The sequence below is a fragment of the Cydia pomonella genome, chromosome 9, assembly GCF_033807575.1.
Source record: "Cydia pomonella isolate Wapato2018A chromosome 9, ilCydPomo1, whole genome shotgun sequence".
Taxonomy (NCBI): domain Eukaryota; kingdom Metazoa; phylum Arthropoda; class Insecta; order Lepidoptera; family Tortricidae; genus Cydia; species Cydia pomonella.
Genome location: NC_084711.1, coordinates 2,675,127 through 2,691,442, shown reverse-complemented (window position 1 = coordinate 2,691,442; position 16,316 = coordinate 2,675,127). Strand labels below are relative to the sequence as shown.

The 16,316-nt window shown below is 36.7% G+C and overlaps 1 protein-coding gene across 1 annotated transcript; it reads left to right on the top strand.

The window, feature by feature from the left end:
- Nucleotides 1–616: 616 nt before the first annotated feature.
- LOC133521095 (dynein axonemal light chain 4) lies at nt 617–13,890 on the top strand. Its single transcript, XM_061855859.1, has 2 exons — nt 617–820; nt 10,761–13,890. Exons 1-2 carry the CDS (start codon nt 755–757, stop codon nt 11,007–11,009), a joined length of 315 nt encoding a protein of 104 aa, XP_061711843.1. The 5' UTR covers nt 617–754; the 3' UTR covers nt 11,010–13,890.
- The last annotated feature ends 2,426 nt before the right edge of the window (nt 13,891–16,316 follow it).

Genomic DNA, 16,316 nt, shown 5'->3' with positions numbered 1-16,316 from the left:
CCGTGCGCGATGGAAGGTCTGCCATCTTGTGGCCTGAATCGGAACCATAAACATGTACATTTACACGACACGCGTTTTCTTGTGCATAGTAGGTTCTGCCATCTTGTGGGCTACATCGGAACAATAAACATCACAGTTACGCCTCGCGCCAAAAATCTGACGGCTCCTGTGCTGCCTCCTACAGTTCATGCACGCTCTCTGTAAGATGTTATTATGAAATTTCTGAAATTTTCATAACTTTGATGATTTGGCGGTTTAAAAATGAGCTGGAACAGTCTATACCGGAAGTAGTTTATATGCGGATACGGAAATGACATTTAAACCCGCCAAATTCAATGAATACCTATTTGTGAAATGAGGTAAGTAGATTTTGAAATTTTGAGATGAAATAGGAATTTAAAATGATTAAAAGAGTGCGAATTTAAATTATCAATGAACCTAACGTCCATAACAAGCTCTTGCTGCAGATAAAAAGTTAAATTTATTAATATTTCTCTATCTTTACTCATTTCAATGAAATCGAGTAAACAAAAAACTTAAATTACACGATTTATAAAGAGCCCAACTGAATTACGAATGAACTTGGTCTATGACAGAGCAAGGCTGGCCGCATCCGCGTCGGTGAGAAAAATCAATCGCGCGATTCCCGCCTCCGTCGGTCGTCAAGGCAACACGTAAACAGTGGGGAGACTCGAGCCGATTCACTCGTCTGTGCATTTCGTTCGTTGTGTTGTGATTTTTCTGGTTCTTGGAGATGGCGGATGAAGCAGCCCCCGGGGCGCCAGTGGAGAAGATTGTGCACACGTACCCGCTGATTCGAGTAAGTGTTATCCATTGTTGTTGTTTACGTTGTCATTCAGGATCTGCATGGTGATATAAGGTAATTGAGGCTTTATTGCAAAGAGTCAAGAATGGTTTTTGAAAGCCGAGTATTCTTTACGTAAATAAAGTGCAGGCGCGTTGTCTTAATCAGCGTAAATCTTGATATATTTTTAAATTCATAAAGAAGGGAAAATAATTGTCAATTCCGATCTGTCCCGATTTCCTTTATGTCTAAAAGTAAAGTAAGGATTTAACCCTTTCCTGTTGTCCTAAAAATTTTGCATAAGAAAAAAATACAAAAAATGTTGTTACTCGTTACAGGTGGTCATTTTTGCTTTATCTAAGTGTCTATAAAGGGTTAAATAGTTGAGAGTTGTTGTTCACGTGACGTGAACTTTACCTCGGTCAACTGTGGAATATTAGACCAATAGTGGGACCGGATTTTTGCCCTATAAGTTTCGATAATTCTAAAGAGTGAAAAGTGATGTTTATCTGGTATGGGACATATTTTTAAGCATATTTGTAATATATGAAGAAAATTTAGAACGAGCGTTAGATATAAATAAGGTATTTATGTATTTTTATTGATGAATTTTGAATATTGAATTAAAGTACAAAATTTAAGCATCGTCTTTTATAATATGTATGAGGCTTTATGCTATCAAATTTTTAGAAAAAAAATCAACGTGCTACTTTGTCAAACTCAAATTAGCTTATTATTTTGTCAATATTGAATTAAAGTTTGAAAAATCCACAATATCATATCTAAATTCTTAAGTTAATAGGCAAGGCAAAAAATTAGAAGAATAGGATATGTGCTTTACAATTAATATGCGTTTTTTGTCCTGTAAGATCTAATATTGAATTAAAGTCCGTAGAGATAAGTCTATTACTATAAAATAATATATGCAGCCATTTTATGGAAAGGTAGAAATATCTGTGTGTAGCTTGCATTGTAATAGTAAAATCAACTTAAAAAGGCGCGAAATTCATAACCACGCCGCGCTGGTCCGTCAACATGTCGGCTCGGCGCGCGGGAGCCTATCGTAGCCGACCTAGTGAGCGATAGACACCTCGCCCCGCCCGCGCCCCCCGCTCAGCTTCGCAAGCGCTGTTTGTCTTTTCTTTCAAATCATTCATTTGTTTGTTTATCGTGCACATAAATTAGATGCGGACATTACATGAATTTAATTATAGAATAAAAGTTATTATGACTTCAAAATGAGTGAAAAATGTTTGATATGTGTACTGTACTGTACTGACTTAGTAACAGAGAAAAAACGAGGAATTGAGCAGTTAATGCGAGCAAATAATCTTTCTTGGTGATGGGAAAGTTAAATATTTCTACGGGAAGGAGGAACTACGTTTCCATAAAAAGTGTAGATTATACATTGAGTCGAAGGCTATACCGGCGTACAAAAGACTAATGGAGGTGGCATCAGAGGGCTTACCGCGAACCACGTTCGACGTGTTGTCTCCCTGTCATACTTACGTACGAATTTACAAGTGCGACAGAGAGGTAACACGTCGAACGTGGTTCGCGATAGGCCCTCAAATGTACAGCCAAGTGACGATGATGAAAATTACATTTTCAAAACTTTTGTCTTTTGTTACCATTGTGTTAGCCGCCTGTACTTACTTTCAACATATATTAGTAGTTTATGTTACTGCTACATAATAAAAGGCATTAAAATACACGAGTGTGGGCTTAGGAAACGAACGAAGTGAGTTTCTTAAAAAGATCACACGAGTGTTTTAATGCCTAATTATCTTATACCTTTAAACGAGCAATTCTTGTATATATATATTTCCGGGATCTCGGAAACGGCTCTAACGATTTTGCTGAAATTTGGTATATGGGGGTTTTTGGGGGTAAACAATCGATCTAGATTAGTCTTATGTTTGGGAAAACGCGTGTTTTCGAGTTTTCATGCGTTTTTCTTTCGACGCAGAATATGGTCGCTAATTTCGTGTTGCCGGCCACTGTCCGTCTGGTCCAGCGGGTTAAGACGCGGACTGCTAAACGAGTGTTACGGGTTCGAATCTCGCCTGGTGACTAACTTTTGTTTTTTTTTTATATGTTCAATTTTATATATAATTTTTTAATTTTTATTGTTTTAGACAAGTTTAATTTAGTAAAAGAATGTAGTTAAGATTATCACCTATACACCACCATATTACAATAAATAGTTAGTTATAACCGAGCAAAGCTCGGTCGCCCAGGTACTGTATAGTTATTGCAGGTAGTTCGCAATCACATTTTTAGCACAGGCATTATAAGAGAGGTATGGGCATTGTAAATGTCATCTGGCTCTGTGTGGTAGGGCACAGCACAGCGGATGTCATTCCAGATCTAGAGCAGAACCCAACTGGGGAAGTACCTCCACCTTACAGAAAATCGCAGCCAAATAACACTAGACCCTACTCATAGTGTTGTGTTCCTGCCGGTGAGTAAGGTTGCCAGAGCTCAACGAGGGGTGGGAGGGTGTTAGGGTCGGCAACGCGCATGTAAATCCTCTGGAGTTGCAGGCGTACATAGGTTACGGATACTGCTTACCATCAGGCAGGCCGTATGCTTGTTTGCCACCGACGTAGTATAAAAATAAATAAAAAAAAACACACAATTAAAATATTTCATACGACATGTGCTAATTATTTGTCTCAGTGTAAACAAAAATATATCATAATTATGATATCAATTTTCAAATTCAAAATGGCGGACATGTTTTATAACTTATTTTAAGAAATTATGAGTAGTTTAAGACTTTAAAAAGCAAGAAATTGTTTCTTGCTTCTGTTTGTATATGTATCATGTAGTATTTGATGTTTTCATTATTTTTGAAAGTCCTCAGGGTGCCGATTACGAAAATGACATCCATTATGGAACCCAAGATGGCGGACATTCATTTTTCTTAAAAATCGGTATGGGTATCATCTCCGAGGTTCTTCGAGGTTCCGATTACGAAAATGACGTCCATTTTGCAATCCAAGATGGCGAACATTATTTTTTCTTAAAAATCGATATGGGTGTCATCTCCGAGGTTCCTCGGGGATCCGATTACGAAAATGACGTTCATTTTGAAATCCAAGATGGCGGAAATTATTTTTTCTTAAGTCGATATGGGTGTCATATCCGAGGTTCCTCGGGATTCCGATTACGAAAATGACGTCTATTTTGAAATCCAAGATGGCGGACATTAATTTTTCTTAAAAATCGATATGGGTGTCATCTCCGAGGTTCCTCGGGGATCCGATTACGAAAATGACGTTCATTTTGAAATCCAAGATGGCGGAAATTATTTTTTCTTAAAAATAGATATGGGTGTCATATCCGAGGTTCCTCGGGGATTCCGATTACGAAAATGACGTTCTATTTTGAAATCCAAGATGGCGGAAATTATTTTTTCTTAAAAGTCGATATGGGTGTCATCTCCGAGGTTCCTCGGGATTCCGATTACGAAAATGACGTTCATTTTGAAATCCAAGATGGCGGACATTAATTTTTCTTAAAAGTCGATATGGGTGTCATCTCCGAGGTTCCTCGGGGTTCCAATTACAAAAATGACGTCAATTTTGGCGCTTCTTGTTGGTGCAGATTTCAAAAATAGAGACCATTTTAGAATTAAAGGTGGTTGATATCACGGCTACACACATCGACACCCATTTCAAAAAGTAGCGTCCGCCATATTTATTTTCAAAATAGATGCCATTTTTGAAATCCACACCCCTAAAAACCCAGAAAACAACACCCATGACGACTTTTTCAAAAAAGTGACGTCCGCCATCTTTATTTCCAAAATGGACGTCATTTGTAAAATTAGTACACATACATCATACAACATGAAAATTAAAAACATTTCCATCCTCTTTTGGGCAGTTGTGTAAGTCTGTGATAACCCTAGGTAGGTACGGAGACCTTGAGCGGTGTCGGCATTTACGCAAACATCAAAGGCGTCGGCCCACTGTTACTTTTTACACTGTGATTTTAGTGTGTAAACGAAAACGTCACATGATATATCAAAAGAAAAGTTATTTTATCTTATACCTTTAAACGAGCAATTCTTGTATATATATATAATTATATTTCTGTGATCTCGGAAACGGTTCTAACGATTTCGCTGAAATTTGGTATATAGGGGTTTTTGGGGGTATACAATCTATCTAGATTAGTCTTATGTTTGGGAAAACGCGTGTTTTCGAGTTTTCATGCGTTTTTCTTTCGACGCAGAATATGGTCACTAATTTCGTGTTGCCGGCCACTGTCCGTCTGGTCCAGCGGGTTAAGACGCGGACTGCTAAACGAGTGTTACGGGTTCGAATCTCGCCCGGTGACTAACTTTTGTTTTTTTTTATATGTTCAAGTTTATATATAATTTTTTAATTTTTATTGTTTTACACAAGTTTAATTTAGTAAAAAAAAATGACCTATGTAATAAGAGAAATCGACAATAGATGGCGTTACTCTGTGACAAGTGCTGTAAGGTTAAAATCGATTGTAAATAATAATAATTGTCAGTTGACATTTTACTTTTTAAGTTTATGTACATTATCACCACCATATTACAATAAATAGTTATAACCGAGCAAAGCTCGGTCGCCCAGGTACTATATTACTAACTGTACTAAGTTGCCTTTTTAACAAGTTGGTCCAGTCCATGGTTGCCTACATTTTATATAAAAATCGGTTAATCTAGGCGACCATTAACTGGACCAACTTTTTAAATACGGCAACTTTCAAATAAGCTTTCATTTGATATATCATACGATGAAATAACAAACAAAAAAACTATCCGTACGCAATCTTACAAGGCAACCTACTTGAAATGTATCACTGTGAATTTTGTCTTACATTTATTTCTTATCAGAAATAAATAACATGAGGGTGCACATACCTTATAACGTATCTCTATATAACTATCGGTTATCAATATTAGCATTAGCGGTTAAAAACAATTCCCCTTAAAACAAATAACTATCGCGAGGAAAATACCAAGTCCAAACATCTGAAAAAAATCGGGAAAGAAAAGCTGCAACTGGCTTTTAAAATGGTACAAGGAAGGGTGGTCATCTGTATGGGAATGTGTTTTTTTTTTGTCTCTATTTGACCCAATGGTTGACTGGTAGAGAATGCCTTTTGGCATCAAGTCCGCCATTTGTGTTTTTTTTTGTTTGTGCAATAAAGTTTAAATAAATAAATAATATTCATGTAACGCGATAACGAATTCTACGTGAACGAAACCGCGGGCAATACCAACAAAATAACAATTTTCTATTGCTATCAATTTAAAACACGATTTAGGAATTTTTTTGATGGACCGTAGACGCAGTCAAGGGCACCCCGCTCCCCACTACCGTTGTTCGCTGCCTCCTGCCACAGCGCGCGGCGCGCGCAAACTTGCCGCGCGTTTGAAACGTAACGTATTTATATAAGCAAGGAATGCATACATATCAGTAATGAGTGTCGCCGTGATTTTATATTTCTAAATTTTTGTTTAGTAACTGAGATCATTGTTGATGATCGATTATTATTAACTCTACAAACTTTAATTCAATATTAGCTATACTGCTTAACCTGAAATCAATATCTAGACAAGCACATTGTCTACATGTCTAACTTTTTACTAGAATACTAAGTTGATCGATAATATCGTAATTTTGCAATATCAGCAACTCTAATTCTATATTTACAAAATAACTCGTGTTTTTACGTTTACCAGAAAGCAGCTGTTCCAGATTTCTAAAAACTGAAAATTGTACATAAATTGAAGTGTTATTCGATATGCTAAAGTTTTCTGTAACTTTAATTCTATATTTACTTAGTTATTAGCAAAAATTAAAATATTTAAATATAACCGAAAGCTCAACCTTAAAATTTCTAACTTTTTACCAAAGTATTATTTAACATACTCCCAATGACATATCAAAAAAGAAAAAACTTTAATATTATCGAAACCCATTTTTGTTCAACCGCTGGTCTATATGGTGGGATCTTATTGTTACATAGGACTGGATTTCCAGCGTAGAGTTTTGTATAGAAACTTAAGTCTAAGATATTGATTTTCCAGATCACTATTGAACTATATTGATCAAACGTGTAAGGTCACCAAGAGGACATATTGAAAAAACATTCATAGGCCGGACTTTAAACGAGGGCTGCTACGAAAGTTGGTAGCTGCTCCGACTCTTCTCATGCGATTATAATATTATTTTCACCTCAGCAGCTCGAACAAGCATACTTTCGTCACTCCAGGGAGACAAAGCTTTCGTCATAATGATGATGCCTTTCATTCATGAATGTAAATAAATGTGGTTAACTTTACTTGATGTTGATTTTTTTTAACCTTTAATATGTTCTTACTACTGAGGTGAAAAGTTGTAAGTATGTATATCTATTATACCATTGTGAGGGATATTTCAGTACTTATAGAGGTGACGTCTTCTACGTGCTAATTGAGACTCCATTATGTGGTATCATTTTATAAACATTATTAAATAATTTAAAAACATAATAGATTTTTTAGGTGCTTCTAATTACGTAGAAACATTTTGATGGAGTAAACATATAATTGTGACTTATAGGTCTCAATAATGAAATTCATTTCATCAAAAGTAGTCATTTCAGATATTCAAAAAAAATGTGCGTTAACATATAAAATTATTTATCAATTATACATTGGAAATAGCAGAACGACCGAACGACGATTGGAAAAACCCAAATAATTAGTCCCGGGAAAATTTAAGTTCGATTTTCAAATATTTAAATACGAAATTTATTTAATAGTGGAAAAATTGCCGTTTTTTTCTTAGTAATTTCTAAGTCCATACAAAAGAGTTCAGTAAAAAAAATCATGGTCATAATTAGCATTAAAATATCCCTTACAATGATATAAATAATATTGTAATCGCATGAGTAGAGCCGGAGCAGTTAACTACTTTCGTAGCAACCCTCGTATGTGGACGAAATGTGTTAAGCTCGTCCGAATATGATACCCACATCCATTTATTTTGAAGAGAGGGATACTTTATTCATTCAATCGCACTAGCCTAGCTGCCACTAACATTATGTGCGTGCCACTTCTACCGTCAACAAAATAAAATACCAACGATATTTCACCATTAACACGCTCCGAAACCATTTAACTTAAAGTCCATGATGTATAGCTTCATCTAAATCCAGTCTAAATCTAAACTCTACAAAGACACGTACGCAAAGCAATCCATTCATCTAGACATTTATAGAACGCTTCAATGGACGGCGTCCGACATTTATCGAAAACACTCAGCGGTTTCTTACGGCCGCCAAAACAAACAATTTTAAACAAACTTTACTTTACCGTTGGAACAAATTAAATAATCAAACAATCTTTGAACATTTAATACGAGTTTCATTCATCTTTGAGACGATAACGACGGAAAAATTAAGTTTGTAAAGCGGAGCGTAATTGTTTAATCATTGCCCAAGATTTGTTGGAAAATATGCGTGTCAGTCCAAATATTTGGATGTGTGTGGCATCGATAATAACGCGATTTCCGCTTTTCTAACTTGATCGTTTGTTTATTTTGACTGATGCGTGTTGAGCATAAACCATGTTTGGTTAGGTAGATATGCTTATCTACGCCATATGTTCTCATTGTCCATAATTCGGTAATGTGCCACCAGATATGTAACTATGGCCTAAAACTAGAGCTTGTGGTTTCAAACCCCTGCGGCTCGCACAATTATTTGAGTCGCTCGGGACTTAGGTAAGTATGGATCAAAAAATGCCACGAGGAAACTCAATAAGAAAATCCCCATTCCACATTGGGCTCAACCCTTGAAAACTTTATGCCTGGCAATGGGACTCATAGGTACATATTTAGACTGGTCTGAGGATAATTATTATCACTTCAATCCTAAATCAAAATCGTGCTGCATTCTCTTATTGCTGCCTCTAACATCGGAGTAACAACTGAAACAACATTGTCAACTCACATCTATAGTCCCTACGTTTTTCTCAATAGCATAAAAAGAAACGAAACGGCGATTTAGCAGTGAATGATTGACGGCGGAACGGCGTAACGCGATACGTCACGGTTCCGCGCCGGGTTTGTTTTCGCTCGTAGATCTATGCAGATGGTAGGCTGGGTAGCTAAAGCTAAAACCGATAGAGATGCCATTAAGTATATGTTTTTAGGGTTCCGTACCCAAAGGGTAAAACGGGACCCTATTATGTCCGTCCGTCCGTTCGTCCGTCCGTCTGTCACCAGGCTGTATCTCATGAACCGTGCTATACAGTTGCATAGCTACAGTTGAAATTTTCACAGATGTTGTATTTCTGTTGCCGCTATAAAACCCTCGGTGGGCGAGTCCGACTCGCACTTGTCCGTGTTTTTTATTTTTCTTCGTTAGCTATTATCTATAGCTCAGATTTAAGGAATTATAGTGAAACCTAGCTCAATGCCCCATGGCCCCATCCCATACCTCAGTGTTCGGTGTTCGGTGTAGCGGTTAAGATCCCACCGCGCTTCCATAGCTCGTGTGCATTTGCAGGGCGTACTCACTGCAGAAATAAATATACCTAATTGTTGTCAGGTCTGCACTGTGTGTCTCCATTTATCCCCTTGTTACCCTCCTACATGTTTAAAAAAGCGTCCCAAATCATTAACCTAATGACAGAATTAAAAAAACTCTGCCAATAGATAACGTAGTCCTAAACATTTAGGACCAATACGTAATAAATGATATTAAACCGATAAGAAAAGGCACTGCGAAAGGCAATGCGTAGGTATTTATTTATAATAAAATTAATAAAGAGGTATACAGATAGACCTAGCTGTCCGCCTCTACTTGATTAATCTATCTATTTAATCAACTATATCTTGTAAGTATAGAGGCCTCTCAAATCTCATCAACTAGACATCACATTTGTTCGAAATTCAATATCCATCATATCGTGTGCCTCTCACAAAAAATCAATAACTTTCAATATTAATTTGACAAAAAATATATTGAATCACGAATCAGTTCACTACGAAGGCACACTATTAATTTTAAACTCACCAGTGATTCATTACGAAATTCTTAGAAAACGACTTACCGCAAAGTCAACTCTTTTTGCTTTTTTCAGAGTTTTGAATGACGATTTCGGTTAGGTGGTCCGTTACGTGACGCTATTTTTAGAGTACTTCTGACAAAGCTATTGAGCCAGAGTATTTGGGGTTTATTGAAAAGATCCCAAAAGACTCACCAGGCGTGCTATGAGTTAATTTCATAATCTTCTTCCATTTAGCAAACCTAATGCCCTAATTAAAGTGTTTGCTGTGTTGTACAGACAAAACGCGCTACAGGCTTCAACTTAGTTATGAATAGTTTGTCTTAATCTGTTATTTTGACTTAAGTATACCTACGTATGTATTTGTAAAAAAGGATTAAACATCAATTAAGTAATTGAGGCATGTAAATTTTATGAATAAGAGGAATCGTCATCGCACAGTGCCAGGAAGCAAGTACCTAATAGAAATAGTTATATTATAGGTCAGTGACGAAATTTTTCGATTCAAAAACATTGTTCAGTTATGGGAACACTTTGGTCTTGCAAATCGATTAAATGCGGCCGTTTGACGTAGGTAGCTAAAATTTGGAACAGTTATAGCAATTGCCGCCACTAATATTATAAGTCAACACCGCTTATTTCTTTTGTAGGTAGGTAATACTCTATTTTGCAGCAACTATTAACCTGATTTATATTAGTTTTTGCACATTATGTAAGTTCTTTTCAATTCGGACTGTATAATGAGCTATCATTCATTTTTAAATAATTGACCTTTCATACCTAATCTAATAACGAGTGTTTTGCCATTTTTGCTCGGGGTGGAGATAGTAGGTATACTTTTCTATGATTTAATTTACATTAAAATATATGAAAAATAATTATCCTAATCATTTTCCATTTTTACAGCACACGGACATGAACGAAGAGATGCGAATAGAGGCCCTCGAGCTGTCCGTGACGGCGTGCGAGAAGTTCGCCAACAACAACGAGCTGGCGGCGCGCATGGTCAAGGAGACGATGGACAAGAAGTTCGGCCCCGCCTTCCATGTGGTGGTGGGCGAGAGCTACGGCTTCGAGATCACGTACGAGTGTACCACCATCTGTTATATATACTTTGGGGGGAACCAGGCGGTTATGATGTGGAAGTGCTCTTAGGACTGTTGTCTGCGACACACGTATAATAAAGGTAGAGTTAAACCAATCCTAAAACGAACACGTAAGCTGCCGAAGGTGCGGTTTGCAATCCTGATACAACTGCCTAGTATGAATTTTTTGTACAATTTAAACCAGACAACAAACCCTAAAGTAACCCTGGACTGTCGTCTATTTAAGTGTGGATTTAGAGTCAGTCTAAGCTAAATGTGGGAGTGTCATAAAAGTCATATTTTCATAGAATTTTGACATTAATTATGACATCCCCTCACTTTGTCATTGCAAATAACATGCGGAGTTAGCTTTAGTCCGACTGAATTCTACTTATGGGTCCATGTAACGGTGCGTCAGTCGGTATTTTTTCTTAATTCTAATTTTAAGTTGGGTAGTCAAAAGGGTAGAACTTTTGAGGCCAGTTTTTTGCGGCAGACGCTGACGCACTGACGTTTAAGCACCGACATAAACACATATTACTTCTTTTGTGTTTAACATAGAGTAAAAATAATGGCACCACATCGGTGTTAATATTAGCCAGCAAACAATCGTTAAGATGTTTAGCTGTAAAGATACCTAAAACTAACAATGGTAGGTAAAATAGGATTAGGTAGTATAGTAAGATTTGTATCTTTGCCTCGACTGACGATTACATGTGATCTGAGGCTATCTCATCTACTGGACGAGGTGTGTATGTGTATACTATTTTTCTGTCCGATGGAGCTGAAAGCGGCAAGTTCGTTTGCAGCGGGCTGAATTTTGACACTTTCCGGGCGGAGAACAGAATAATATATTTTCTGTAACAATGTATACTTATTTTTAGTTGTACCTTTGATTACCTCGAAGTAGCGCCGTTAACCGCCGTAGTCTGATATGTAAGACACAATATCCAGCTCATTTCGCCGCAGACTAATAAGACAAAAATTCGTGTTAATTCGCACCGGCGGCAACACGAGCACGAAAAATTCTAAGCGGTTAAAAGGTTAAGGCTATTATACAAGTAATATCTCGAGACGAAATGTCTGGAACGTCGGTGCATTCGTATGTAAATCCGAGCCGCCTCAAACACGAGTACTTATAGCCTGTATTGTATTAGCATAAGTCTGGGCAAATGACTGCGGTAACATTGTTTTCTTTTGGTTATTTCTGTGGGACACGCTCTGAATACTGCAAAGAAATTTGTTCTGGAAAGAACAGGTTAAATATATTTTTCAACAAGCTTAAAGACATGATCTCAACCGATCACACAAATTGGTACCTATTTAGTAGTCCAAATTTTAGTCTATGTTACTTCTATAACTGATAGTGATACGAATCTACATTATCGGAGCCCAACCAACGATTGGAACAAATGTGCTTTCATACAAAATAAGCCAATGACTGGTACTTCTCAGAACCAATTATATCGTTAGTTTACCCTACATACTTAGTCATTCCTCTTCTCTTATACCTTTGTCGCAGTGACTCGCAATGTGAAATTCGCTAGGGATCTCGTATTATTGTCACTGTGACACAGTACGTAAACTCCTTGGCCGTACATTTAAAGAAATCAATAATGTAGACAGGTACAAATAACTACTTTCGTAAAGCTAAATGATAGTTCTGCGCCGAAAGCACTGGATATGCTAATAATCTGATTACTTACTTTGATATTTTCCCTTGCGCCCTTGCTCTATCTCTAAAACCCATTTATTTGAGCCAACCTTACGAGTCGTTACGAATGATACGGTATGCAATTTGCTTGCCGTACCCTGTAGGTAGAACATGTAGGTAACCAGAACTTTATTGCTTTCAACTTGGTGTACCTGTAAGTAGGCACAAATTAACGGAATAAAAATAGCAGAATCAATCTTATTTTTAGAGCCATAAGAGCGTGTCATGGGTCATATTCTCATATTTGCGCGCTTGGTTGTGCAAGGTATTATTGCAAATTACTGTGCTTAAGCAAATGTTCATTTGCATAAACTGAATTAATACTTAATTAAATTCTACAATTATTATATTGCATTACCCAGGTATGGTCCGCAATGATGTAGGCGGTAAATAAATTATACGTGCTCACCATTATGAGATCATCCAAATTTAGGAAATGCCATATTAATAAGATACTCGATATTTTAACACTAACAAATGTATTCCGTTTAGCATCGTGCGTATTTTGTTACTAAATTGACGATATTGAGCCTTGTTCACTTATAATAAGGTCAAAATTCAATTGGAATATTTTGTTCACAAGAGCTAGAGCAAGGAACAGATTTGATGAATGCTAGCAAACTTCGTAATTATCACAAACCATTATTGTAATAGCTCTATAACCGTCGAGCGACCTTCAGAGCTCTGTCCGAGAACCGTGGGCAGCGCAGCGTTTCCCATGACTTACCTCACCGATCGCCGAACGCGCCACAATAAGGGCGACCTTGAAAGACGAGGCAATTACATAAAGTAGAAGAATATAGTTATACTGGACGTCTTGAGGTGATTCGTTTGAAGACATGAGAATTTTCCCCCAGCTTCCATTGTCCATTGAGTCATATCATGCCGCCAGAAATAATTATGAATAGGAAAACCAACATTAAACAATTAACTTAATCCTTACAACATAACGTCTGTTTTCGCTTGAAATGTTTTTTGCTTGTTGTATAAGTACTGGGCAGTTTTTACAAATATTTTGTCAATTATACGTACTTTTTGTAATCGTTATGATATTCTAGGACAAGGTACGAGAACGTACAAATTGAGGCCATAACGAGAGATGCATTTTTTGCATGACATTATTTAATAGGTACCTATATGTATTAATATATTAACTCTCATATTTATGCGAGTGATGGTGTTGAATATTTTATAATTATTTTGTAAATCTACAAATAAATCACTATGTTTTGTAAAACGTATTTTATTACTACCAGATTGTTTGAAATATCATCGATTTAGTAAAAAATGCCTATCAAAACACCATCGACTGTTACTGGCTGCGAAATATAAATACTTAATATAAATATGTCATAAGTCAGTAGCTCCGGCAGTCGTTGTACAGTCGCCATCAGATATATCGGAGCGGCCGAGGTACTCAAATATTTCTGAGCAGCAATAAATTTCAATAAATTCTTTACAGTAAATGAGGTCAATAACATCTGAACATCCAATTCGCCATAAATATATGAGCAGTGGTTTTTCAATTAAATCTGACCACACAACGAGACAATAATATCTGAACACACAACTCGTCAAAGTTATCTGCACAGACAGGGTGATCATAAATATCTGAACATTTAGGGAAAATATACCTTAAGTCACTTGGCATATGATTTAAAATTCTTTAACGTAGGTACTACTACGCTCGAATACATTTTCAACACAACCACCATTCGGTTTTGTCAATGTCAAAACTAAAAAGAGATTGCTGGATGTAGGGTGTATACATACACTGCCTGAGGTAGAGCGTGACGTCATCGTGATACTAATGGCGTCCTTATCTTACTCTTAATGTGCGAAACGTGCGGCATGCATGAGTCGCCCGGACTCAGTGACTCTTTCAGATATGGCCTTTTTGTACACATTTATGTTTTTGTTGGGATCTAGTTTACGTAACAATGATAATTTTAATTCCTTTTAATACCGCTGAACACATGCGTCTTGCGTGCGGATTTGTGCAGGGCCGCAACCTTGGTCGTGAAGCGAATGTACGCCCGCCGCAATCGAACACCCTCTTATAGGCAAATCGAAAATGCTATCAGAACACATTAGCTTTACGCAGTTTACGCTGCTCGCTGCTCGCTTCTCGCTAACCGTGTGCGGTGGGACAAGTGCCTTCTCATTTTCAGTTCGTAAACTAATAAAATATGGTTAAGGGCTAAATGTACGGCAAATAAGTCCATGATCCTATTTATTTTCATAGAATGATATCATTAGGAATATTAAGAGTAGTGAAAATAAAAGAGAGTACCTAATAAAACGAAAATATACCTTAGTTTGAAATATAATAATAAAATCATAAACACTACTACATGGGTAACAAAAGTTAGTATTAGGGAATGCAAAAACCAGAGGTTTTTCAAAACCGGTTTTTTCTTCGGTTTTACCACAAAAAAAAACCGAAACCGGTTAAAACCGGTTTCGGTTTTTAGAATCAACAATTCTTAAATTCATCGCCATGGAATAAAGAAAAGATTGCTTCACGTGTAAAAACGAATGCTAGTATAGTACGAGTATATACACGATTTTATCACGAAATTAAAGACAGAATATCTGACTATTTTATTGTATTGTATGGGAATTGTCAAATGACTTAATGTTATTTGTAACTAGGAATAGGAACAAACCAATTATATTAAATTATTTTTTTGGTTTGTTGATCAAACTAACACAACGCCACATTATTTGATTTGATGTCGATTCAACCGGTTTAGGACCGATTTACACCCTTATAATGAATAAAACATGCAACTTAGTTAAATAAATAAAAAACCGAATAAAACCGAAACCGGTTTTTTCAAATTCTAAAAACCCGGTTTTGGGTTTCTGTCAAAAAACCGGTTTTAACCGGTTTTTTCGGTTTCGGTTAAAACCGGTTTGCATTCCCTAGTTAGTATTGGGTGTAACCTCCTTCTGCATTAAGTACCGCTTGCAGCCTTCTTCTCATCGAATCGACTAGATTCTCGCAGGTAGTGCGGCCTATAAACGACTCCCACACGTTGTAAGCATGAAGTCTTAAGTTTTCCTTTGTGCGACAGCGGCTTTCGTCCCATTCTTGGACCATTTTTCCCCACAAGTTCTCGATGGGATTGAGGTCGGGGCTCTTAGCCGGCATTTTGATTCTAGTCAACACATCTCTGTTTTCATGAATCCATGCTTGTACTAATTTTGATGTTAAGATTGTTTAGTTTTTAATAAATAAAAATACTAAAATAAAAATAAGAACATGAATTCTTAACAAAATACAAAAAATAAGCACAATTGAGGATTTGAACCCTGACGCAACGGTATATAATTATGATTTCTTATAACTAAACCGCTAGGCCATGGTGACCGACGCAATAGTAGATGAAATATTGAAAAGCATTCGTACCTATTTTAATTTGGCAGCTTCAATATTACATATATATACATTTGATACTTGCCCGGAATTAATGACGTAGTGACAGATCAAAACGTGAGACACACATATGCAATGACAGTATGTTACCGTTTTCGTGAATTGCCAAAATATTTTATTCAAATGTGTCTCTTGTAACAACACCGTGAAGTTGCTTTTCGCAGATTTATATTTTGTATACCTACTTATTTTGTAAAAGGAATATTCACTACATCTGTACG